The 27,347-nt window shown below is 46.2% G+C and overlaps 1 protein-coding gene across 1 annotated transcript in view; it reads right to left on the reverse strand.

Annotated features, from left to right (window-relative positions):
* LOC121584273 (multiple C2 and transmembrane domain-containing protein 1-like) overlaps nt 1-27,347 on the reverse strand; it is a 195,742-nt gene that overhangs the window by 115,653 nt on the left and 52,742 nt on the right. Inside the window, exons 3-5 of the mRNA XM_045225950.1 lie at nt 12,400-12,542; nt 4,802-4,881; nt 1,674-1,785 (exon numbers count right to left, since the gene is read on the reverse strand). Coding sequence (XP_045081885.1) covers nt 1,674-1,785; nt 4,802-4,881; nt 12,400-12,542 — 335 coding nt within the window. The remainder of the gene's footprint in view (nt 1-1,673; nt 1,786-4,801; nt 4,882-12,399; nt 12,543-27,347) is intronic.

Below are 27,347 nucleotides of genomic sequence, written 5' to 3' on the forward strand. Positions count from 1 at the left end.
GCAGCCAAAATAAGCAACGCTGCCACCCACAACGACCCATATATAGGCCTACTGTGCTGTACACACACAGGGGCCAGGTATAACACGCACACACACACACACACACACACACATGCATACACACACACACATGCAGACAACACACAGACAGTCCCACATAGCTCACTAACCCTGCACTTGGCCCTAACCCTTCAATATTTCCAGATCTTAATGGTCTGGTAGGTAGAAACAGTGTAGCGGAGCTTGCACCATATTGCTTCCACCTTACAGATCTACAAACATTTAAGGGTTAGGGCCAAATGGATGGTTAGGGTTGTGATTTGGTACCAGCTGACACACCAGGATTATCCTGTGATGGCGAAAGTATCTGTATTTGTGTATCTGGACATTAGGGTTATTTTCCTGTTTCTGATTACTATGTAGTACAGTCATTTATGAAATGTGAACGTTTGAACGTGAATCGTCCAAGTAGTTGGATTCCAGTTTATCATGGCCTTGATTTGAAGAGGTTTTCATCTTGCCCAGTAGGTGGCGATAGGGAACATCATCCATGTTGTGTTGCTGTGACCTTGCGCTCCTTTTCACAGTTTGAGGGATCCAAAAGGATGCTTAACCTAAATACAGTTTATTTGTTCTGTCAAATGTGGATTCTGTGAACTATAGAACCAAATAAGCAGCAAAATTAAGACATCAGATCAAACAGAATAAAATATTTCCCCGAAGACTCTCCCCTTGATCTTTATGAAACATGCAGGGGTCCAATTAACCAAACAAATAATTGAACAGAAATAAATACGAAATAAAAACATTGAGCATGTCCACAGAGGAAAGGATGCACGTCATTAGGAGTAATATTACACAACGCTCTTTGAACATTGACGTTTTTTTCCCCTTCTAAAAGCATGTTCCTTTTTGTTATGCCAGTGTTCTCAAATCTTTTTTTCCAGTAGGCCTATCCAGCTCCTAATGCATTGATGCCTATGGGAGAGCCACCCCTTAAGCAGACCGGAACTGTGACCATTTCTTTCAATGGTAAACGGCCTGAGTAGAAGATCTTCATTTACCCACCATCTTTGCTATACTGCAATTGAATTTCCACCAAAGATGGTGAATAAATGAGGACGTCTTACTCAGGCCGTTTACCATTGGAAAATAATTGTCACAGTTCCGGTCTGCTTAAGGGATGGCTCTCCCATAGGCACCAATGCAATAGGAGCTGGGTCTGGTCTGCTTAATTCATTGACTGTACATGAACCAGAAAAAAACAGCGAGTGGGATGTCTCCAGAATTCATCTGACAGCATCTCAAAAACACTACCTAGCATTGGATCGGCTATGTATTATGGAGTTGTGTCATTGTCTGGGGAGACATTTCCTCTGAGCTAAATGAAATGACAGTTAAATGTCAGAGCCATTCCATAATGTTCATTAACAGTGACAAAGGTGATCGTTTTTTTTGTTTTTTTCTCATAAGAGATCAAAAGTGACAGATAATTATGTCATATCTTCACACTAACAACATCTTGTCTGGATTAAAACAGTACTGTCAAAATTAAATCACACTACTTAAAACAGTTACACTACATCCAATCAGAAGTCCTCCCTGTTCCCTTAGGACGGTCTAAGCTACTGAAGAGAGAGAGAGAGACAGACAGACAGACAGAGTGGACTTACGGATTCCCTGAAGTCTCCCTCTTTGTGCAACAGTGTGACTGCCAGCTCTAGAGTTCCCAGGTTATGGTCGGGGTACTGGGGATCCTCAAGGTCAAGGGTCACGTCCAGGGTCCTGAGGTGGCAGAGGGAGGACACGGTGACCCACACACACATACACACGCACACACACACACACACACACACACACAAACACACGTGCATAGACACGTACACACATAAGCACACACACACACGCACAAACACACACGCACACATGCAAACCTGTGTGTGTCATGTACTCATCTCAGTTAACCCAGAACTAAAGTCTTGCGTAATTGGTCAGATGCTCGATTCTAGTTCTAGGTCCATATTTGTTAAGAGAAGAGATTGGAATCGGAATGAAGTGCTCCACCCTCTCTCTTTGCAAGTTACGAGCAAGTCTATGGTCCAAATGTCCCCTCCCCTTCTGACATTCGAAAGATGCTAACACCTACGAAATTGTGATTAGTCCAAAGCACCGGAACTAATGTTGCTGGTTGTCTCACGCCTCCTGTTGTATCATGACAGATCTATGGTACCATTTATGTTTATGTACTCTGTCAATGATTAGTCATGTACATATATGTAATGTGCATTTCCAATTAAGTACACTAGAGGGCAGTGGTGCATTGGGTAAGTTCCATTGAAACAAGTGTCAAGTAAAATGGGGACACAAACAGAGCACAGGGATAGTTTGTGGGATAAAGAGAGAGAGAGAGAGAGAGAGAGAGAGAGAGAGAGAGAGAGAGAGAGAGAGAGAGAGAGAGAGAGAGAGAGAGAGAGAGAGAGAGAGAGCGAGAGATCAACCAAGGACAACAATTGTGACAGAGAACAAAAAAAACCTGATAGCAAGAGCAAGAGAAACAGAGAAAGAGACATAATGTGATGGAGAACGATAAAGAGAGAGAGAGAGAGAGAGAGAGAGAGAGAGAGAGAGAGAGAGAGAGAGAGAGAGAGAGAGAGAGAGAGAGAGAGAGAGAGAGAGAGAGAGAGAGAGAGAGAGAGAGAGGGTGTAAAAATATGCTTCTGTGTGAGACAATCCATTATGTTGCAGGAAGAGTAGTGGGAGAAGGAGAAGAGGGGGAAGAAGAAGAGAGGGAAGAAGAAGATAGGAAATAAGAAGAGAGGGAAGAAGAAGAGGGGGAAGGAGAAGAGAGGGAAGGAGAAGAGGGGGAAGGAGAAGAGAGGGAAGGAGAAGAGGGGGAAGGAGAAGAGAGGGAAGGAGAAGAGAGGGAAGAAGAAGATAGGGAAGGAGAAGAGAGGGAAGGAGAAGGGGGGAATGAGAAGAGAGGGAAGGAGAAGAGGGGGAAGAAGAAGAGGGGGAAGGAGAAGAGAGGGAAGGAGAAGAGGGGGGAGGAGAAGAGAGGGAAGGAGAAGAGGGGGGAAGGAGAAGAGAGGGAAGGAGAAGAGAGGGAAGAAGAAGATAGGGAAGGAGAAGAGAGGGAAGGAGAAGAGGGGAATGAGAAGAGAGGGAAGGAGAAGAGGGGGAATGAGAAGAGAGGGAATGAGAAGAGGGGGAAGAAGAAGAGGGGGAAGGAGAAGAGGGGGGAGAAGAAGAGAGGGGAAGAAGAGGGGGAAGAAGAAGAGGGGGAAGGAGAAGAGGGGGGAAGAAGAAGAGGGGGAAGGAGAAGAGGGGAGGGAGAAGAGGGGGGAGAAGGCAGAGGGGGAAGGAGAAGAGGGGAGAGTAGAAGAGGGGATGGCAGAAAGGAAGTATGAGAAGAAAATGGACAGAGAAAGAGGGGGAAGAGATGGAGAGGGATGAGGGGTAGGTCAGGAAGAAAGACAAGGAGAAGGAGAAAGAAAAGGAGAAGGAGAGAGAGAAAGAAAACGAAAGAGAGAGAGATAAATGAGAGGCACACTACATGACCAAAAATATGTGGACACCACTTGTCGAACATCTCATTCCAAAATCATGGGCATCAATATGGAGTTGGTCCCCCATTTGCTGCTATAACAGCCTCCACTCTGGGATGGATTTCCACTAGATGTTGGAACATTGCTGCGGGGACTTGCTTCCATTCAGCCGCAAGAGCGTTAGTGAGGTCGGGCACTGATATTGGGCGATTAGGCCTGGCTCGCAGTCGGCGTTCCAATTCATCCCAAAGGTATTATATGGGGTTGAGGTCAGGGCTCTGCGCAGGCCAGTCAAGTTCTTCCACACTGATCTCGACAAACCATTTCGGTATGGACCTTGCTTTGTGCACGGTGGCATTGTCACGCTGAAACAGGAAAGGGCCTTCCCCAAACTGTTGTCACAAAGTTCGAAGCACAGAATCGTCTAGAATGTCATTGTATGCTGTAGCATTAATATTTCCCTTCACTGGAACTAAGAGGCCTAGCCCGAACCTTGAAAAACAGCCCCAGACCATTATTCCTCCTCCACCAAACTTTACAGTTGGCACTATGCATTGGGGCAAGTAGCGTTCTCCTGGCATCCACAAAACCCAGATTCTTCTGGCAGACTGCCAGATAGTGAAGCGTGATTCATCACTCCAGAGAACGCTTTTTCACTGCTCCAGAGTCCAATGGCGGCGAGCTTTACACCACTCCAGCCGATGCTTGGCATTGCGCATGGTGATCTTATGCTTGTGTGCGGCTGCTCGGCCATGGAAACCCATTTCATGAAGCTCCCGACTAACAGTTATTGTGCTGACGTTGCTTCCAGAGGTAGTTAGGAACTCGGCAGTGAGTGTTGCAACCGAGGACAGATTATTTTTACACGTTACACACTTCAGCACTCGGCGGTCCCGTTCTGTGAGCTTGTGTGGCCTACCACTTTGCGGCTGAGCCGTTGTTGCTCCTAGACGTTTCCACTTCACAATAACAGCACTTACAGTTGACTAGGGCAGCTCTAGCAGGGCAGAAATTTGATGAACTGACGTTGGAAAGGTGACATCCTATGATGGTGCCAAGTTGAAAGTCACTGAGCTCTTCAATAAGGCCATTCTACTGCCAATGTTTGTTTACGGAGATTGCATGGTGCTCGATTTTATACACCTGTCAGCAACGGGTGTGGCTGAAATAGACAAATCCGCTATTTTGAAGGGGTATCCACATACTTTTGTATATATAGTGTATAAAGATAAGGAGTTTCCCCTGTCTGTCCAGACCTCTGATGTTCCAGAGACTCCAGGTAGAGGTAGGCAGAACCCATGAAGTCATCCTGAAGTCCGAAGTCATAGTCAAACACCTGCAGGACATAACACACTGTTACCATAGAGATCACATACTGTACTCTAGCATTGCAAAATCCGGTAACTTTCCCAAAATTCCGAGGTCTTCCAGAAATCCTGGATGGATGACTTCGGATTTCCTGCTTATTCCCTCCTGATTCCGGGAAACTTCCGGGGATTTTTGGGAAAGTTACCAGATTTTTGCAACCCTAGTACTGTACTGTACAGTACTGTATGCATTCATGTTGAAACTGCAATGCATCTTCACATTACGCAGCACCAAGTCCAGTCAAATGAATCCTGTGTTTCTAATAACCACATTAAACCTTCCCAAATGTCACAATTACATATTTCAGTTTGAGGCAAAAGTTATACAAAGTATGCAAAGATTGCACTAATGCTTGAAAATAAATATGTTAATATTGGGGCTGTAACTAAAAACACTTTTTTTATGAACACAGTCAGGGTCTCAACTTACTTTTGAGAGTTAGAATAGTATAATAAACAAGGTGGAATTTCTAAACTTAGTTGTGCATGTGCAGTCTTCCTCTTCTTATATTACATTTACATATTACATGTTAGTCATTTAGCAGACGCTCTTATCCAGAGTGACTTACATATTTGCCCATGTCAGCAAAACATTTTTAGATTGGTAAATCAGTCTAGTTAGTCCAGCCATCTATCTATACTTGTAGTAATTATGGCCGAATTACCGACCAGGCACGCAGGGCACGTGCCCAGGGGCCCTGACCTCCAGGGGGACCCCATTGATTTTATTACTCACTCATATCATATTAACATGGCATAATTCATGGCTAAATGTATAGAATTGCAGGGAATTTTCTGTAAAACTGCCCCATAATAAAAAATATATAATAATAATAATAATTAAGCAAACTCATTTGTTTACCTTTTGTTAATAAAAAAATGTCTGCTAACAGATCCCTCTGTACGTATTAAATTGTAGTTTTTAATCCTTATTGAAAAAAATATATTAGGAGCTGATATACTGTAGGTTTCAAGGTTTTTAGGATTTATTTATTCGCACCAAAGAAAAGAAGTGAAAGACAAAACATTACAGATAAAAGAAACTGTTAAAAACGGTGTGCAGGTGATGTTGGAATCCTAAAAGGGCTTATATGAAAACCACACCACCAATATAATTTTTTTTTTTTGTTTGTTCAATCAGTTAAACAAGGCACATTCATTATAATTGTACATAATACACCCAGTATTCCCAAATCAAATCAAATGTTATTTGCCACATGCGCCGAATACAACAGGTGTAGACATTACCGTGAAATGCTTACTTACAGCCCTTAACCAACAATGCATTAATTTTTTAAATAAAAAAGTAAAATAAAACAACAACAACAAAAAAGTGTTGAGAAAAAAAGAGCAGAAGTCAAATTAAATAACAGTAGGGAGGCTATATACAGGGGGGTACCGGTGCAGAGTCATTGTGCAGGGGCACCGGCTAGTTGAGGTAGTTGAGGTAATATGTACATGTGGGTAGAGTTAAAGTGACTATGCATAAATTATTTACAGAGTAGCAGCAGCGTAAAAAGATGGGGTGGGGGTGGGGGGGCAGTGCAAATAGTCCGGGTAGCCATGATTAGCTGTTCAGGAGTCTTATGGCTTGGGGTAGAAGCTGTTGAGAAGCCTTTTGGACCTAGAATTGGCGCTCCGGTACCGCTTGCCGTGCAGTAGCAGAGAAAACAGTCTATGACTAGGGTAGCTGGAGTCATTGACAATTTTGAGGGCCTTCCTCTGACACCGCCTGGTATAGAGGTCCTGGATGGCAGGAAGCTTGGCCCCAGTGATGTACTGGGCCGTACGCACTACCCTCTGTAGTGCCTTGCGGTCGGAGGCCGAGCAGTTGCCATACCAGGCGGTGATGCAACCAGTCAGGATGCTCTCGATGGTGCAGCTGTAGAACTTTTTGAGGATCTGAGGACCCATGCCAAATCTTTTCAGTCTCCTGAGGGGGAATAGGCTTTGTCGTGCCCTCTTCACGACTGTCTTGGTGTGTTTGGACCATAATAGTTTGTTGGTGATGTGGACACCAAGGAACTTGAAGGTCTCAAACTGTTTCACTACAGCCCCGTCGATGAGAATGGGGGCGTGCTCAGTCCTCTTTTTTTTCCTGTAGTCCACAATCATCTCCTTTGTCTTGGTCACATTGAGGGAGAGGTTGATATCCTGGCACCACATGGCCAGGTCTCTGACCTCATCCCTATAGGCTGTCTCATCGTTGTCGGTGATCAGGCCTACCACTGTTGTGTCGTCGGCAAACTTAATAATGGTGTTGGAGTCGTGCCTGGCCATGCAGTCATGGGTGAACAGGGAGTACAGGAGGGGTCTGAGCACGCACCCCTGAGGGGCCCCCGTGTTGAGGATCAGCGTGGCAGATGTGTTGTTACCTACCCTTACCACCTGGGGGCGGCCCGTCAGGAAGTCCAGGATCCAGTTGCAGAGGGAGGTGTTTAGTCCCAGGATCCTTAGCTTAGTGATGAGCTTTGAGGACACTAAGTTATTGAACGCTGAGCTGTAGTCAGTGAATAGCATTCTCACGTAGGTGTTCCTCTTGTCCAGGTGGTAAAGGGCAGTGTGGAGTGCAATAGAGATTGCATCATCTGTGGATCTGTTGGGGCGGTATGCAAATTGGAGTGGGTCTAGGGTTTCTGGGATAATGGTGTTGATGTGAGCCATGACCAGCCTTTCAAAGCACTTCATGGCTACAGACGTCAGTGCTACGGGTCGGTAGTCATTTAGGCAGGTTATCTTAGTGTCCTTGGGAACAGGGACTATGGTGGTCTGCTTGAAACATGTTGGTATTACAGACTCAGTCAGGGACATGTTGAAAACGTCAGTGAAGACACTTGCCAGTTGGTCAGCACATGCTCGGAGTACACGTCCTGGTTATCCGTCTGGCCCTGCAGCCTTGTGAATGTTGACCTGCTTAAAAGTCTTTCTCACATCGGCTACAGAGAGCGTGATCACATAGTCATCCGGAACAGCTGGTGCTCTCATGCATGCTTCAGTGTTGCTTGCCTCGAAGTGAGCATAGAAGTGATTTAGCTCGTCTGGTAGGCTTGTGTCACTTCGCAGCTCGCGGCTGTGCTTCCCTTTGTAGTCTGTAATAGTTTTCAAGCCCTGCCACATCCGACGAGCGTCAGAGCCGGTGTAGTATGATTCAATCTTAGTCCTGTATTGACTCTTTGCCTGTTTGATGGTTCGTTGGAGGGCATAGCGGGATTTCTTATAAGCTTCCGGGTTAGAGTCCCACTCCTTGAAAGCGGCAGCTCTACCCTTTAGCTCAGTGCGGATGTTGCCTGTAATCCATGGCTTCTGGTTGGGGTATGTGCGTACAGTCACTGTGGGGACAACGTCATCGATGCACTTATTGATGAAGCCAGTGACGGATGTGGTGTACAGTCATGGTCAAAAGTTTTGAGAATGACACAAATACTAATTTTCACAAAGTCTGCTGCCTCAGTTTTGATGATGGCAATTTGCATATACTCCAGAATGTCATGTAGAGTGATCAGATGAATTGCAATTAATTGCAAAGTCCCTCTTTGCCATGAAAATGAACTCCCCCAAAAACATTTCCATTGCATTTCAGCCCTGCCACAAAAGGACCAGCTGCCATCATGTCAGTGATTCTCTCGTTAATACAGGTGAGAGTGTTGACGAGGACAAGGCAGGAGATCACTCTGTCATGCTGATTGAGTTAGAATAACATACTGGAAGCTTTAAAAGGAGGGTGGTGCTTGAAATCATTGTTCTTCCTCTGTTAACCATGGTTACCTGCAAGCAAACACATGCTGTCATCATTGCTTTGCACAAAAAGGGCTTCAGAGGCAAGGATATTGCTGCTAGTAAGATTGCACCTAAATCAACCATTTATCGGATCATCAAGAACTTCAAGGAGAGAGGTTCAATTGTTGTGAAGAATGTGTCAGGGCACCCAAGAAAGTTGATTCAGCTGTGGGATTGGGGCACCACCAGTGCAGAGCTTGCTCAGGAATGGCAGCAGGCAGGTGTGAGTGCATCTGCACGCACAGTGAGGCGAAGACTTCTGGAGGATGGCCTGGTGTCAAGAAGGGCAGCAAAGAAGCCACAGATATCAGGGACAGACTGATATTCTGCAAAAAGTACAGGGATTGGACTGCTAAAGTCATTTTCTCTGATGAATCCCCTTTCCGATTGTTTGGGGCATCCGGAAAACACATTGTCCGGAGAAGACAAGGTGAGCGCTACCATCAGTCCTGTTTCATGCCAACAGTAAAGCATCCTGAGACCATTCATGTGTGGGGTTGCTTCTCAGCCAAGGGAGTGGGCTCACTCACAATTTTGCGTAAGAACACAGCCATGAATAAAGAATGGTACTAACACATCCTCTGAGATCAACTTCTCCCAAACATCCAAGAACAGTTTGGTGACGACCAATGTATTTTCCAGCATGACGGAGCACCTTGCCATAAGGCAAAAGTGATAACTAAGTGACTCGGGGAACAAAATATCAACATTTTGGGTCCATGGCCAGGAAACTCCCCAGACCTTAATCCCATTGAGAACTTCTGGTCGATCCTCAAGAGGCGGGTGGACAAACAAAAACCCACAAATTCTGACAAACTCCAAGCATTGATTATGCAAGAATGGGCAGCCATCAGTCAGGATGTGGCCCAGAAGTTAATTGACAGCATGCAAGGGCGGATTGCAGAGGTCTTGAAAAAGAAGGGTCAACACTGCAAATATTAACTTTTTGCATAAACTTAATGTATTGTCAATAAAAGCCTTATACTTCAGTATACCATAGTAACATCTGACAAAAATATCTCAAAACACTGAAGCAGCAAACTTTGTGAAGAACAATACTTGTGTCATTCTCAAAACTTTTGACCACGACTGTACTCCTCAATTCTATCTGAAGAATCCCGGAACATGTTCCAGTCTGTGCTAGCAAAACAGTCCTGTAGCTTAGCATCTGTGTCATCTGACCACTTTTTTATTAACAGAGTCACTGGTGCTTCCTGCTTTAGCTTTTGCTTATAAGCAGGAATCAGGAGGATAGAGTTATGGTCAGATTTGCCAAATGGAGGGCGAGGGAGAGCTTTGTATGCGTCTCTGTGTGTAGAGTAAAGGTGGTCTAGAGTTTTTTTTCCTCTGGTTGCACATTTAACATGCTGGTAGAAATTACATAGAACGGATTTAAGTTTCCCTGCATTAAAGTCCCCGGCCACTAGGAGCGCTGCCTCTGGATGAGCGTTTTCCTGTTTACTTATGGCCTTATACAGCTCATTGAGTGCAATCTTAATGTCAGCATTGGTTTGTGGTGGTAAATAGACAGCTATGAAAAATATAGATGAAAACTCTCTTGGTAAATAGTGTGGTCTACAGTTTATCATAAGATACTCTACCTCAGGCGAGCAAAACCTTGAGACTTCCTTAGTATTTGATTTTGTGCACCAGCTGTTGTTTACAAATATACACAGACCGCCACCCCTTGTCTTACCGGAGTCAGCCGTTCTATCCTGCCGATGTAGCGTATATCCCGTCAGCTGTATGTTGTCCATGTCGTTGTTCAGCCACGACTCGGTGAAACATAAGATATTACCGTTTTTAATGTCCCGTTGGTAGGATAACTGTAATCTTAGGTCATCTAATTTATTTTCAAATGATTTAACATTGGCTGATAGGATTGATGGAAGAGGCAGTTTACTCGCTCGCCATCGGATCCTTACAAGGCATCCCGACCTACGTCCACGATATCTCCGTCTCTTTCTCCTGCGAATGACGGGGATTTGGGCCTTGTCGGGTGTCTGTAGGATATCCTTCGCGTCCGACTCGTTGAAGAAAAAATCTTCGTCCAATACGAGGTGAGTAATCGCTGTCCTGATATCCAGAAGTTCTTTTTGGCAGAAACATTATGTACAGAATAAATTACAAATAACGAAAAAACACACATAATAGTACAATTAGTTAGAGGGCTGTAAAACGGCAGCCATCCTCTCAGGCTAATACAAAAGCCCTATGTGATTGAACTCTTCAACTTCTGGGGCAAAGAACATCACATGTTTTTACGAGGTATAATATGCTTATTACAAGTAACCATACAATATGTAACCTAACCAAGGCATGTTTGGTGCATACGGACTGCACATTTCATTTAAGTCACTATTGTACTGTTTCTGTATGGTATATGAAGAACAAATCCCTAATTTCTCCAATTGGCACAAACATGCCAACCCTAGGAGAGGTTTAGGAGAGGCTTGGATGACTCTCTCCCCCTTTTCGCGCTTGAACCAATCAGCAGGGTCGGATGGTTTGGGGGGACATTTTGAACATTCTCCTCAGATGGAGGGAATAAAAGAGCTGAGGTAGGTTTCCAGTGAATGTTTTGGCTGTCAGCAGGGAATGTTGAGACGACTTCTGGACGAACCACCTAAGCACTTACTCTTACGAGTTGTCCATTTTACAATGAAGCAGAGATAAGGATTCCAGATCACCAGCTCGCATCCGACTGATCCCGTCTAGATCTCATTCATCGACAGCGAACACCAGCATTCCTAGTCAAACCTACGTTGGACTCTATGCTGTCTTGCAGAGGACTACCCGGCGTCAGCACACATCTCTGAGTCTCCAGCCACCCAGGACTCCGAACTCTGAGCTTGCGTGAAGCCGACTCACCGTCAGATAGTGAGGCCGCACTGTTTATCTGACCGAAGACCTCCATTCCATCTATTGTGTAACTGTACAGCTAATTACCCTTTCTCTCCCCAGCGTTGGCATGATGTGTAATGTGAAGCTCTTTAGGTTAACGTTAAGTAACATTATAACTTTAACATTATAACTGAACCACTTCTTGACCATGTATGCACCCGCGTGACCTGTTATTCTTGAGTGTGTAAATGTTGCTCTATCCATATTGAGAATATCATCCTCTAACAATTTGCTGGTAATCAAGCTGTTGAATTCATAATGTTCTCCATTATCATCATTCATCCTTTAAACATTGATTCAATTTACTATTATTATTCAACTTCTGTATCTGACCTGTTTTTGTGTTTCTCTGACACAAAACAAGCTCTAGAAAACGGTACACATTCACAAATCTGATATTAGGCTGATCAGATATACCTACAGATAAATCAATTATTACCATTTTTGTCTTCTAGTGTTATTGTTAAGATAACTCATAAGTCAGCTCTTCTTAGAATACCATTTTTGTCCAATAATGGACTGGTGCCCCGATTCATAACAAATATGAATTATCCTTAGACATTAATTCATAATTTATAGTAATAACTTGACCAATATCCCCTACAAGGCTATGTGTTTGTAGATCGACATCAATGTGACAATGGCTGGGGTCATTTTTGCTTGTTTTTGCTGTTCTCAAATAGCATTTTAGAGTTTTTAAATTGAATAGAAATGCAGTAAATGAGCTTCAACTTTCTTAAAATGTATTTCTAAAACTCAGACCCTGGTTACGGGCCTGGTTAATATCCCCTCTCAGACAGTCGTACCTTGACATAGAGGGGTTCTCGGAGGCTGCCCACCAGTAGGTTGACCTTCTCATCCCACACAGGGTTCAGGTTCTTATTGATGGTCTTGCTCCTGAACACCTCCTTCCCCGCAATCTTAAACTTCACATACGGATCACTTGTCCCTGAAAATAGAGAACAACAGAGAGGAAAGAAGGTGTTAGGATTACCATTCCAGAGAGACATAGGGGGTTAGGATGACCTTTCCAGAGAGACAGAGGGGGTTAGGATTACCTTTCCAGAGAGACAGAGGGGGTTAGGATTACCTTTCCAGAGAAACAGAGGGGGTTAGGATGACCTTTCCAGAGAGACAGAGGGGGTTAGGATTACCTTTCCAGAGAGACAGAGGGCAGAGGGTAGGATTACCTTTCCAGAGAGACAGAGGGCAGAGGGTAGGATAAGATAAGGATGCTTTGTGTTGGGAAAAAGCAAGGTGCTCAAGATGGTGCATGATGACTAAATATAGTTTGCAATATGCTGCCTTGTGTATTGCTTACTACATCTAGTCATAACTCTGTAATGTAATGCCATGTATAATGTCCTATTCAGAGTTGAAGGAGAGACTATCACTTTTATCACCCTCTAAACAGATCTCTCTTTCTTTCTTTCTGTCCCTCCCTCCTGCCCCCCTAAGGCAGCCTGTCCTCTCCTCTTGGTTGTTATAGTGAGTTGTATTTATGTTTGTGAGCAGGCGGGGGGCTAACCAAGGCAATGCAGGTCACATAGACAAACACCGCCTGGCCTCAAGACTCATGTCATGTGACTCACACTCCAGGTCATGTGACTAAGGCTGAAGCCTAATAAGTAGAGACAGAGAGGCCGCTGCTTCAGAACGTGCTGCTGTGGCATCGTACGCCTCAGGGCTACAAAGGCTCTCTTCAGCTAACAGCTCGCTCTCATTAAAACTTTTCTCTCTCAAACTGTGGCTCACTTGAAGATGTTTTGTGAAGGATGCACCCACGTCACCACACACACACACACACACACGTATGCGCACACATATACACACAGACATGCAGACATACACACAGACATGCACGCACGCACACACACACCACTTCAGGAGAGAAGATAAATGCTTGATACTGACCACTAGATGGGGGTGTTTACCTAGAGTTGTCCCTCTGTTTGCTAGATCCTGTTGATTCAGATTTTTTTTCACTGTCACTGGCCAGACAGACCAGACAGATTTACTATCACTGTCACTGGCCAGACAGACCAGACAGATTTACTATCACTGTCCCTGGCCAGACAGAGTAGACAGGTTTATAATCACTGTCCCTGGTCGGACAGAGTAGACATACTTAATGGGTTTGGACAGGCTCTTCATCCTATTTGAATAAACACAAACACAGAGAGGGTGTAGCTTTCAAAATGTCAGTCATGGACATCAGAGCATTGTTTGGAGAGGAGATAATGGAGTGTATCAGCTTGACAGTGTGCTCACGTTCAGCTGGATCATGTGTGCATGCGTGTGTGCGTACCCGAGTGTGCATGTGTGTGTGTGTGTGCATGCTTTGTGACCACTGAATGTCCATTAGAACTTTCTGAGGTCATGTGCACATGATTTCAGGGACATTTCAGGGAAAAACTCTGCATGATGTATCTGTCAGCTGTTTGACAGACACAGATACTGTGCTTGTTTAACCATACCTGTTCATCCCTCACCAGCTCACACAGAGACTGTAACTCAGGACCTCTGTCGCAAACACACGATCGCCCCTTTGACAATGTCTTAGCCGGCTACGCCACCAAAAAGCTAGCAATTTGATGGTGTGGTTTGAATTTTTTTTAACTGAGGAATAAGTTTACCAATCCCCTGTTACACAGTCACTCATCCTCCTGCCTCATAAGTCAATGCGATATCACCAGCCAATCAGCCACTCTACTGACTGACCCTGCAGAGCGAGGATGGAGGCCAAGACTGGCTGTCTGGAAGCTTGACACTGTGTTTACATGTGTCTATTCAGATTAGCATCAAAGCAATGAGCATCTATCGCTTCTACAGTCATTAGGACTAGCACACAAACGGCATTAACAGAATCACAGTCACCCACCCACGCAGTTAAACACACACACACACGAGCGAGCCTCTTCTCTGCTACGAAAGTATGCGGAAGAGGAGCATTAGTGTGGCATTCATTTAATTATACAATCCACAAACACTACACAAACATTCCCACGGTGGTTTGACAAACTCACCTACACACACTGGCCGTATGAATCAAGCAACGCAGAGTAGAAGTGCTGATTTAGGATCAGTTCTGCTTTTTTGATCACAATGACTAAGACCACAATCATAATTTGGAGCTATCAGTACAGCCTGATCCTAGATCAGCACTCATAATTTGGACGCCTGTGACGTCAAAGGCAATCGTCCAACTCATTAGCAGCCTAACATCATAGTCCTTCACTTGAATCTGACTCTCTCTTTATAATTCATTACGGAGCCCTTGATTCCACACACTGATTAAATCAAATCAAATCACATTTTATATGTCACATACACGTGTTTAGCAGATGTTATAGCAGGTGTAGCAAAATGCTTGTGCTTCTAGCTCTGACAGTGCAGTAATATCTAACAAGTAATATCTTACATATCACAACATATACCTAATACACACAAAACTAGTAAGGAATGGAATTTAAGAATATATACATATATGGACAAGCAATGACAGAGTGGCCTGGACTAAGATACAGTAGAATATTATAGAATAGAATGCAGTATATACATATGAGATGAGTAGTGCAAGATATGTAAACATAATTAAAGTGACTAGTGTTCCATTTCTTAAAGTGGCCAGTGATTTCAATAGGCAGCAGCAGCCTCTAATGTGCTAGTGATGGCTATTTAACAGTCTGGCTATTGATTAACTTTTACATAACAGAGTCCCATCCAAAGACTTCATCGTGTCTAACATGCAGTCTGTCGGCCAACACTGTCATCAAGCGCTTTAGCTTAGAGAGATGGACCATCTCTCCGTCTCAGTCTTTCAATATCAGTGTGACAGGACTCACTGTGTACATGTATTCTAGTGGCACACAGCTCATTACATCACGTGTGGTGTGTTATGACTGGGGGGGCCTGAGTGGAAAATGCTGAAAAATGCTGACCGTGACATGATTCTGTGCTGCAGCAGGCTGTTATGGTTCTGTGACGAGATGTACAGTGGGGGGTCCTGCTGGGACGAGATGTACACTTCACTACCTACTGTTGCCCTTCACAGGCTGCATCCCAAATGGCACCCTATTCCCTACATAGTCCCCTACCTTTGACCAGAGCCTAGGGAATAGGGTGCCATTTGGAACATATATATATATATATATATATATCTCTACAGGACAGTAGCAGGAGCAGGGCTAAGGCATGGAATACAGTAGCTACCATACTGTGTGTAGTATCGCATAGGAGCTACCAGTTAGTAATGGTTGATATCTGTAGCTATCATACTGTGTGTAGTATCGCATAGGAGCTACCAGTTAGTAATGGTTGATATCTGTAGCTATCATACTGTGTGTAGTATCGCATAGGAGCTACCAGTTAGTAATGGTTGATATCTGTAGCTATCATACTGTGTGTAGTATCGCATAGGAGCTACCAGTTAGTAATGGTTGATATCTGTAGCTATCATACTGTGTGTAGTATTGCATAGGAGCTACCAGTTAGTAATGGTTGATATCTGTAGCTATCATACTGTGTGTAGTATTGCATAGGAGCTACCAGTTAGTAATGGTTGATATCTGTAGCTATCATACTGTGTGTAGTATTGCATAGGAGCTACCAGTTAGTAATGGTTGATATCTGTAGCTACCATACTGTGTGTAGTATTGCATAGGAGCTACCAGTTAGTAATGGTTGATATCTGTAGCTATCATACTGTGTGTAGTATCGCATAGGAGCTACCAGTTAGTAATGGTTGATATCTGCTCAAGCTGGGGACTAATTTGATGCAGAAAATATTAGTGAAAGCTAGTAGGTGTTTAGTCTACCATTAAGGGTTATATGGAGGGTTCTTGTAAAAATGAAAAACTTTAACAACACACACTTCAAATTAATTAACAGTGGAATAACCAGTGTAACTACCACTTAGTAAGTACTGAAAACTGACTACTTTTCCTCACATTTCTTGTTTGCAGTTAGAAAAAATGATTGACTGCATGCACTAACATGACTATGGTTGAAACTTGTATCCCACTCCATTCACAGCTAATGGAGTAGGAGTCTGAACATAACACTAATTCAGGGTTCTACATCAGAATCTCAGGGTCTCATATGGATCAGCCAATAAGCCCAGAGTTATCCACTATTGGATCCCCCACACGATGTATCCAGTGTTGAGTCCGTAGCCATTCTCTGGCTGCACTCCAGTCATTCATCCCCTTTCCTCCTCCTGGTTGATGATATACCCCCGAGACACACCACCAGACTATCTGCACCACGGCCAGCTTTACGGCGCCATAAAGCAAGCTACTTTATTGCCGTCCATTCAACAGGCTGAAGACCATGAAATTAAAGGTGCCTGCCTGGACTGGGGCAGGAAGTGGCTGGTCACAGGTGGGTGATGTGTGTGTTATATCTCTCACACAGATGGCATGGTGGTCAGGGACTCAGGCACCATGGAGCATGGAATTGAAAAGGCTGTTTGCTCTTGGATGGATATAAACAACTGTGAGAAAAGGCTGGGGGAATTTATGGGGGAGGTAGAACGGGCGCAGTGACACTGACAGTAGTTCTATATCAGGAGTGCATGTTTTTTGCCTGACAATCATAGTTTTATACCATCTGTCATTTATCAGCACACAGACTCTCCCTCTGTCCTCTTTACCAGTAGCTTCACTGTCTCTGTCCATACAAGTGACAGTGAATCCGTCAGGGGTGACTTCAGAGTCGGGAACCGGCTCCGACAGCCAAGTTTCGGAAAAGGCCATCACACAGGCCTCCCTGTATTCATATAGATACTGTGAGTTTGCTGGCAATTCGTCCATTTTCCCCTTCAGTGATTGGACATCGGAGAGCAGGACACTTGGATTACTTTTGCTGGTACCTGAAACAGCATGCGAACTTTCGAGAAAGTCGGCGGATCCACACATCCGCTATAGCAGAAACTATATTTTACAATATAACAACTCACATTCAGGAGAACAGACCAAAGGGGACATACCTGGCTGGTGAGACAAAACAAAACAAAACAACCGGTGAAGGACTACTAAGAAGGAAGAGGAAAAAGGGATGGAAAGGAGGTGTGCGGCAGATGTTGAAGAGGAATTCTATCCTGCTCTCTGATGTCCAATTGGTAGTGGTGGAGTAGGGGATACACCATCAACACCACCAAACATCTCGGTGACCCCTCCAATTTGCATACCGGTCTGAGAGAGGAACAGATGATGTCATCCTCTCTCTCTTACATTTGGTGTACGGTCATTTGGAAGGCAGTAAAACCCAAGTGTGTATCATGTTCACAGATTTCTCAGTGTACTGACGCTATTTTTAAGAAAGGCCAACAGAGACTGCACTACGGAAACTGCACTTTAATGGTGATCTAACCATCATGGCTCTCTTTTATAAATTGAGAGCATTCTGTCCTACTGCTTGACCTGCTGGTTTGGGAATATATAGGTTGCACAGAAAAATAGGTTGGGCAAAGTAGTCAAGATTTGCGGAAAAATCATGGGGCAGCAACAGCAAGAACTGTCATCTCTCTACCTGGGCAGAGCCGTCCAGAAGGCAAATAAAATAGCAGTTGACTCTTTCCACCCCGAATTCCAGCTGCTTCTCTCTGGCCGCAGGTACAGACTACCTAAGGAAAAATAAAATAGGGGCAAAAACTATTTTATTTCCGAATACAATTCTGGAACTTAACAAAATGTTGGACTAAGTGCACTTAGCACTTGAACTATGAAACTGCCCTTACCCTGTCTACTGGCTTGGAAATATCCTTTGCTATTTGTTGTTGTTTTTATTTTATTTTTTATTTTTATTTTTTATATTTGATATGTTCTATGATTGCTGCAAAATGATTTTTAATTAATCATAATTAATTAATTATGCTCTCTGATAATTGCTCTCTGAGGACATTCACGTTTTCTGAATCTGAAGGCTGGCAGAAGCCCAACTTCCTCAGTCAGGTCTGCTCAATACATTCAAGGATGCATAGACGCACACACACACGTACCCAGTACCACGCACACACACACACACACACACACACACACACACACTTGCACAGTGTCTAAAGCTCTTTACCCAACTCTCACACTCCAAACCTCTCAAACAAAGTATAAAAAACATGACTGTACTGAGGAGATGAATCAAGTTGACTCTGAGACGATCAGAGCTCCGAACTGCTCCATGTGTTTCTGAAGCTGAGCCTCATTATGGTGGCAGATCAAACCAGATTTGATTACAGCTCCCTCATCTTGACAGGCAGCTGAAAAAGCTCATCTAATACACACACGTCTCAGTTCTCATCAACTTTAAGCCTTCGATAGCGGGAATAAAACACGGTGGTCCATGCCAGGCAGGCAGGCACCCTTGCCAGACATTAAGACAGCATCACTCTGCTTATTACTTACAGTAGATGAATCTAATGATGGATCACGGCATAAGGCCATCACCTCTGACCGGTCCTACACCTGAGAGAAGATGTAAGATCACCCACGTAAGATCAGTACAGTCGTAACTGATATGCAACATGAACTGCATGGTTATCACTGGCTGAGCTGGATAGACTGGCTACCCTCCAAAAAGTCAAATGAGCCAGCAGACTTGGAGTCAGTGGGCACATACCACCACCACTACCCTGACTTAACAATAGTAGCGTCTGCCAGCCCAGGAGACTGTCAAGGTGTCTGGATTATTAGGATAGGACTATCATAAACAATGTTCAACTTTAGAAAATATGACACCTTATGTTTTCTTATAAGATATAAAACATGTCTGCTGTTGATATCTTGTGAATTGTGTGTTAAACTCACGAGCCAAACAGAAGACAATCCCAACTAGGACCACTAGAGGACAGCATATGTATGCGTCTCGATGCGTAGAAGCCCCTTCCATACTGTAAAGGCTGGGTGAGCTCTATTCTGGCACCCCTTCATGTTAAAATGGGAGATACAGACTTTGATCATGTGAACATGGTGTTTAGATGTTTTGATACACACAGGAATATGTTTCTGTGTTTCCAACTCTAGCGAACACACTCTCTACCTCTCAGCTACTGTTCATTTCAACTCAAGGCTTCTGCTCTAGGCTACAGTACATTTGTCCCCTCACTGCTCCCCTCTTCCCTCGCTTGTTATGAAAACACAGCAGATCCTTTTATGTGTGCTCATCACACTAACTTCCAGTTGGTTTCATCGTCAACCCCGGTACTAACAGTAACTACGTCCGTATTTCCCATCTCGCCACTGTCACCCTGTTCACACCTCCAGACGCCCAACAGATGCGATTATCCCCTGTGCTCATTAAGCCAATCACTGTGACATTAATACGCCAATCAGAATCAATGACTCAAGAAAACTGAGAATCAATTGAATTAACACAGGGGTGGAGTCGCTGTGGCGGCGAGAGGTGGAGTCGCTGTAGCGGAGAGAGGTGGAGTCGCTGTGGCGGAGAGAGGTGGAGTCGCTGTGGCGGAGAGAGGTGGAGTCGCTGTGGCGGAGAGAGGTGGAGTCGCTGTGGCGGAGAGAGGTGGAGTCGCTGTGGCGGAGAGAGGTGGAGTCGCTGTGGCGGAGAGAGGTGGTGTCGCTGTGGCGGAGAGAGGTGGAGTCGCTGTGGCGGAGAGAGGTGGAGTCGCTGTGACGGAGAGAGGTGGTGTCGCTGTGACGGAGAGAGGTGGAGTCGCTGTGGCGGAGAGAGGTGGTGTCGCTGTGGCGGAGAGAGGTGGTGTCGCTGTGGCGGAGAGAGGTGGAGTCGCTGTGGCGGAGAGAGGTGGAGTCGCTGTGTCGGAGAGAGGTGGAGTCGCTGTGGCGGAGAGAGGTGGAGTCGCTTCGCTGTGGTGGAGAGAGGTGGAGTCGCTGTGGCGGAGAGAGGTGGAGTCGCTGTGGCGGAGAGAGGTGGAGTCGCTGTGGCGGAGAGAGGTGGAGTCACTGTGGCGGAGAGAGGTGGAGTCGCTGTGGCGGAGAGAGGTGGTGTCGCTGTGGCGGAGAGAGGTGGAGTCGCTGTGGCGGAGAGAGGTGGAGTCGCTGTGGCGGAGAGAGGTGGAGTCGCTGTGGCGGAGAGAGGTGGAGTCGCTGTGGCGGAGAGAGGTGGAGTCGCTTCGCTGTGGCGGAGAGAGGTGGAGTCGCTTCGCTGTGGCGGAGAGAGGTGGAGTCGCTGTGGCGGAGAGAGGTGGAGTCGCTGTGGCGGAGAGAGGTGGAGTCGCTGTGGCGGAGAGAGGTGGAGTCGCTGTGGCGGAGAGAGGTGGAGTCGCTGTGGCGGAGAGAGAAGGAGTCACTGTGGCGGAGAGAGGTGGAGTCACTGTGGCGGAGAGAGGTGGAGTCGCTGTGGCGGAGAGAGGTGGTGTCGCTGTGGCGGAGAGAGGTGGAGTCGCTGTGGCGGAGAGAGGTGGAGTCGCTGTGGCGGAGAGAGGTGGAGTCGCTGTGGCGGAGAGAGGTGGAGTCGCTGTGGCGGAGAGAGGTGGAGTCGCTGTGGCGGAGAGAGGTGGAGTCGCTGTGGCGGAGAGAGGTGGAGTCGCTTCGCTGTGGCGGAGAGAGGTGGAGTCGCTGTGGCGGAGAGAGGTGGAGTCGCTGTGGCGGAGAGAGGTGGAGTCGCTGTGGCGGAGAGAGGTGGAGTCACTGTGGCGGAGCGAGGTGGAGTCACTGTGGCGGAGAGAGGTGGAGTCGCTGTGGCGGAGAGAGGTGGTGTCGCTGTGGCGGAGAGAGGTGGAGTCGCTGTGGCGGAGAGAGGTGGAGTCGCTGTGGCGGAGAGAGGTGGAGTTGCTGTGGCGGAGAGAGGTGGAGTCACTGTGGCGGAGAGAGGTGGAGTCGCTGTGGCGGAGAGAGGTGGAGTCGCTGTGGCGGAGAGAGGTGGAGTCGCTTCGCTGTGGCGGAGAGAGGTGGAGTCGCTGTGGCGGAGAGAGGTGGAGTCGCTGTGGCGGAGAGAGGTGGAGTCGCTGTGGCGGAGAGAGGTGGAGTCACTGTGGCGGAGCGAGGTGGAGTCACTGTGGCGGAGAGAGGTGGAGTCGCTGTGGCGGAGAGAGGTGGTGTCGCTGTGGCGGAGAGAGGTGGAGTCGCTGTGGCGGAGAGAGGTGGAGTCGCTGTGGCGGAGAGAGGTGGAGTTGCTGTGGCGGAGAGAGGTGGAGTCGCTGTGGCGGAGAGAGGTGGAGTCGCTGTGGCGGAGAGAGGTGGAGTCGCTGTGGCGGAGAGAGGTGGAGTCGCTGTGGCGGAGAGAGGTGGAGTCGCTGTGGCGGAGAGAGGTGGAGTCGCTTCGCTGTGGCGGAGAGAGGTGGAGTCGCTGTGGCGGAGAGAGGTGGAGTCGCTGTGGCGGAGAGAGGTGGAGTCGCTGTGGCGGAGAGAGGTGGAGTCACTGTGGCGGAGCGAGGTGGAGTCACTGTGGCGGAGAGAGGTGGAGTCGCTGTGGCGGAGAGAGGTGGTGTCGCTGTGGCGGAGAGAGGTGGAGTCGCTGTGGCGGAGAGAGGTGGAGTCGCTGTGGCGGAGAGAGGTGGAGTTGCTGTGGCGGAGAGAGGTGGAGTCGCTGTGGCGGAGAGAGGTGGAGTCGCTGTGGCGGAGAGAGGTGGAGTCGCTGTGGCGGAGAGAGGTGGAGTCGCTGTGGCGGAGAGAGGTGGAGTCGCTGTGGCGGAGAGAGGTGGAGTCGCTGTGGCGGAGAGAGGTGGAGTCGCTGTGGCGGAGAGAGGTGGAGTCGCTGTGGCGGAGAGAGGTGGAGTCGCTGTGGCGGAGAGAGGTGGAGTCGCTGTGGCGGAGAGAGGTGGAGTCGCTGTGGCGGAGAGAGGTGAGAGAGAAGACGGGGGACGATCTGCTGTGTTATAATGTGTTATTATCACAACTGGTGGGAAGCACTGGATGTCCTCTGTAAGGTACGCAACAATAACTACTGATACAAAGCTGGAAATATTTTGGAAGCTATAGAAATAGATTTATTAATATCTATAATTTTTTTGGACAAGTATATTATATTACAGACACCTTAATGCATACTTTTAAATTAAGTGAACTGAACATGAATATAATACAAATATATTAAAACATATTCCTTCAAATATATTTTGAGGGAGAGAATGAATGTTAATGTCCCCCCTACAACAAATACATACTTAAATACATGTAATTCTTTCCTTGAAACATTTGATTGAAATACTTTAGAATTCCATTCATTCCTATGGATGACTGCTTCATCTGGGGGGTGCCAATATGGCGACCGGTGGCTTCAAAACCTCTCATTGGCCATTACATACCATCAGCAGTCCAGGGTTTATATACATCATTGGTGCAGACCAGGTCAACAGATCTGGAGCTCAAAACATAATGTCTGACAAGTTTAGCGTATTGGATCACTTCTATCTAAATTTCTATCACCATGGCAGCTGTTAAATGCAATAAACCCCGACTGAGATCGAGCTTAGTTTTTTTTCTCCACCAATCATATTTAGTTTTGTGGTCTGAGAGAGGTCATTTTGAGCAGGGGAGAGTTAAGTCGGATAAATCACAAAACCTCACACAAAGATTCACACCAATCACAAAAAAAAATACCGAACCATTTCCAATACTCCCCTCCAGCTATGAGGCCCAGGCGTGTCATGGTCTGACCGTCAGATTGCCTGTCAGGGCTGTGTTATTTAAGAGATCTCTAGTGAAATCAGGCTAGCAGCTCACTGGGACCTTTCATCAGCTATAAAGAAAAAGTGGAGAGATCTGGTCAATGGCCGAGTCTTAAAACACATCACTCCAGAACAAACGCCCTGGCAGGCAGTGGGAGCCCTACGTCCACACGCTAGATTGATGACTGCGGTGTGGGCGTGCGGTGTCTCCCATTTCCCTGCCTGCAAACTTCCCATCTCCCTGCACTGTGCCATAGGGGGGATGTATGGGTACTCCACATGGAAACTATTTAATTAACACACATATACACTTCATTATCATTACTCCAACCCACAGACATATTTACGGCTGTGCTCCAACTCACACAAATCCCACAGTGAGAGTATCTAATCCTGGCCAAAATGTTCCTCTATTTTCTGTTACTGCATACCCACTAAATGGCCACTATTGGATTTATAGTATCGCTATTGCTATAGTTAAAATGGCCTTAGTAATAAATTTGATAAGATCTCATTAACATTTCACCTCCACATACTGTATACAGAGGAGAACCCATGCCTGGCCTATATCCCCCCCTTCCTCATACACATCTCGTTAACATGTATCTAAGAGGACACAGTGAGGGGCACTGACTCATAGCCAGAGCACTCTCTTAGTTGTATTCAAATCAGTACTATGGTAATGACACAGACACACCATTAAAATAAAGACTAAATTATTCTCTCTCTCTCTCTCTCTCTCTCTCTCTCTCTCTCTCTCTCTCTCTCTCTCTCTCTCTCTCTCTCTCTCTCTCTCTCTCTCTCTCTCTCTCTCTCTCTCAGCTGGGGACTTTAACAAAGAAATCTGAGGACAATTCTACTGAAATTCTATCAAAACATCTCCTGTGCTACACGGACACTGGATCATTGCTACTCAGCCGCCATCCCTTTGGCAAATCAGATCACGCCTCCATCCTGCTCCTCCCCACCTATAGGAAGAAACTTAAACAGGAAGCTTGTGTGGTAAGGACTGTTCAACGTTGGTCTGACCAACTGGAATCTATTCTTCAAGATTGTTTTGATTACGCCAACTGGGAAATGTTCCGGGTCGCTCTCTAAGAATAGTATCGATGTATACACTGACTCGGTGACTGGGTTCAAATCGAATCAAATTAAATTGTATTGTATTGGTCACATACACATATTTGGCAGATGTTATTGCGGGTGTAGAGAAATGCTTGCTCATCAGGAAGTGCATAGAGGATGTTGTTCCCACTGTGACAACAACTGTGGATAGATGGCACCTTCTTCGCCCGCTTATAGAGAAAACAACACTGAGGACTGTGTGCTCTCATTCTCCCAACGTAAATCATTTAAGCATAAACCCTCACAAGACTGCCGGCCAAGGCGGCATCCCAAGCCACATCCTCTGCATGTGCAGACCAGCTGGCTGGAGAGTTTACGAACATATTCAATCTCTCCATATACCAGTCGGTTGACCCCACTTGCTTCAAGATGACCACAATTGATATTGTACCCAAGAAAGCAAAGCTAATTCAACTAAATGACTATCGCCCTGTAGCACTCACTTCTGTCATCATGAAGTGCTTTGAGAGGCTAGTTAAGGACCATATCACCTCCACCTTACCCAACACCCTAAACCCACTACAATGCCCCAACAGATCCTTTGACATTGCACTGCACACTGCCCTATACCACCTGGACAAGAGAAATACCTATGTAAGAATACTGTTAATTGACTACAGCTCAGCCTTGAACACCATAGTGCCCTCCAAGCTCATCACTAAGCTCAGGGCCCTGGGTCTGAACCCCTCTCTCTGCAACTGGGTCCTGGACTTCCTGACGGGCCGACCCCAAGTGGTGAAGGTAGGCAACAACACCTCCGCCACTCTGATCCTCAACACAGGGGCCCGACAGGGGTTCGTGCTCAGCCCCCTCCTATACTCCCTGTTCACCCATGACTCCAACTCAATCATTAAGTTTGCTGATGACACAACAGTGGTTGACCTGATTACCAACAATGACTAGACAGCCTACAGCGAGAAGGTGAGAGCCCTGGCGGAGTGGTTCTAGGAAAATAACCTCTCCCTCAAAGTCAATAAAACGAAGGAGCTGTCATCATGAAGTGCTTTGAGAGTCTAGTTAAGGACCATATCACCTGCCAGGAAAACAACCTCTCCCTCAACATCAGCAAGACAAATGAGCTGATCGTGGACTACAGGAAACGGAGGGCCGAGCACGCCCCCATCCACATTGACGGGGCTGTAGTGGAGCAGGTAGGGAGCTTCAAGTTCCTCGATGTCCACATCATTAAATAATTATCATGGTACACACACACACCAACACAGTCGTGAAGAGGGCACGACAATGCCTCTTCCCCCTCAGGAGGCTGAAAAGATTTGGCATAGGTCCTCAGATCCTCAAAAAGTTCTACAGCTTCACCATTGAGAGCATCTTGACTGGCTGCATCATCGCTTGGTATGGCAACTGCTTGGCATCCGACCTCAAGGCGTCGGAGGGCAGTGCATATGGCCCAGTACATCACCGGGGCCGAGCTCCTTGTCATCCAGGACCTCCAGGACCTCTATACCAGGCGGTGTCAGAAGAGGCCCCAACAATTGTCAGACTCCAGCGACCCAAGTCATAGACTGTTCGCTCTGCTACTGCACGGCAAGCGGTACTGATGCACCAAGTCTAGAACCAACAGGATCCTGAACAGCTTTTACCCCCAAGCCATAAGACTGCTAAATAGTTATTTAAATAGATAACCAATAGCTACCCGGACTATCTGAATTGACCCTTTTTGCACCAACTCTTTTGACTCATCACATACGCTGCTGTTACTGTTAATGATTTATCCTGTTGCCTAGTCACTTTATACCTACAGTGAGGGAAAAAAGTATTTGATCCCCTGCTGATTTTGTACGTTTGCCCACTGACAAAGAAATGATCAGTCTATAATTTTAATGGTAGGTTTATTTGAACAGTGAGAGACAGAATAACAACAAAGAAATCCAGAAAAATGCATGTCTAAAATGTTATAAATTGATTTGCATTTTAATGAGGGAAATAAGTATTTGACCCCCTCTCAATCAGAAAGATTTCTGGCTCCCAGGTGTCTTTTATACAGGTAACAAGCTGAGATTAGGAACACACTCTTAAAGGGAGTGCTCCTAATCTCAACTTGTTACCTGTATAAAAGACACCTGTCCACAGAAGCAATCAATCAATCAGATTCCAAAGTCTCCACCATGGCCAAGACCAAAGAGCTCTCCAAGGATGTCAGGGACAAGATTGTAGACCTACACAAGGCTGGAATGGGCTACAAGACCATCGCCAAGCAGCTTGGTGAGAAGGTGACAACAGTTGGTGCGATTATTTGCAAATGGAAGAAACACAAAAGACCTGTCAATCTCCCTCGGCCTGGGGCTCCATGCAAGATCTCACCTCGTGGAGTTGCAATGATCATAAGAATGGTGAGGAATCAGCCCAGAACTACACGGGATGATCTTGTCAATGATCTCAAGGCAGCTGGGACCATAGTCACCAAGAAAACAATTGGTAACACACTACGCCGTGAAGGACTGAAATCCTGCAGTGCCCGCAAGGTCGCCGTGTTTGGAGAAGGAGGAATGCTGCCTATGACCCCAAGAACACCATCCCCACCGTCAAACATGGAGGTGGAAACATTATGCTTTGGGGTTGTTTTTCTGTTAAGGGGGCAGGACAACTTCACCGCATCAAAGGGACGATGGACGGGGCCATGTACCGTCAAATCTTGGAGGAGAACCTCCTTCCCTCAGCCAGGGCATTGAAAATGGGTCGTGGATGGGTATTCCAGCATGACAATGACCCAAAACACACGGCCAAGGCAACAAAGGAGTGGCTCAAGAATAAGTACATTAAGGTCCTGGAGTGGCCTAGCCAGTCTCCGGACCTTAATCCCATAGAAAATCTGTGGAGGGAGCTGAAGGTTCGAGTTGCCAAACATCAGCCTCGAAACCTTAATGACTTGGAGAAGATCTGCAAAGAGGAGTGGGACAAAATCCCTCCTGAGATGTGTGCAAACCTGGTGGCCAACTACAAGAAACATCTGACCTCTGTGATTGCCAACAAGGGTTTTGCCACCAAGTACTAAGTCATGTTTTGCAGAGGGGTCAAATAGTTATTTCC

This window comes from Coregonus clupeaformis, chromosome 16, assembly GCF_020615455.1.
Source record: "Coregonus clupeaformis isolate EN_2021a chromosome 16, ASM2061545v1, whole genome shotgun sequence".
Classification (NCBI taxonomy): Eukaryota; Metazoa; Chordata; class Actinopteri; order Salmoniformes; family Salmonidae; genus Coregonus; species Coregonus clupeaformis.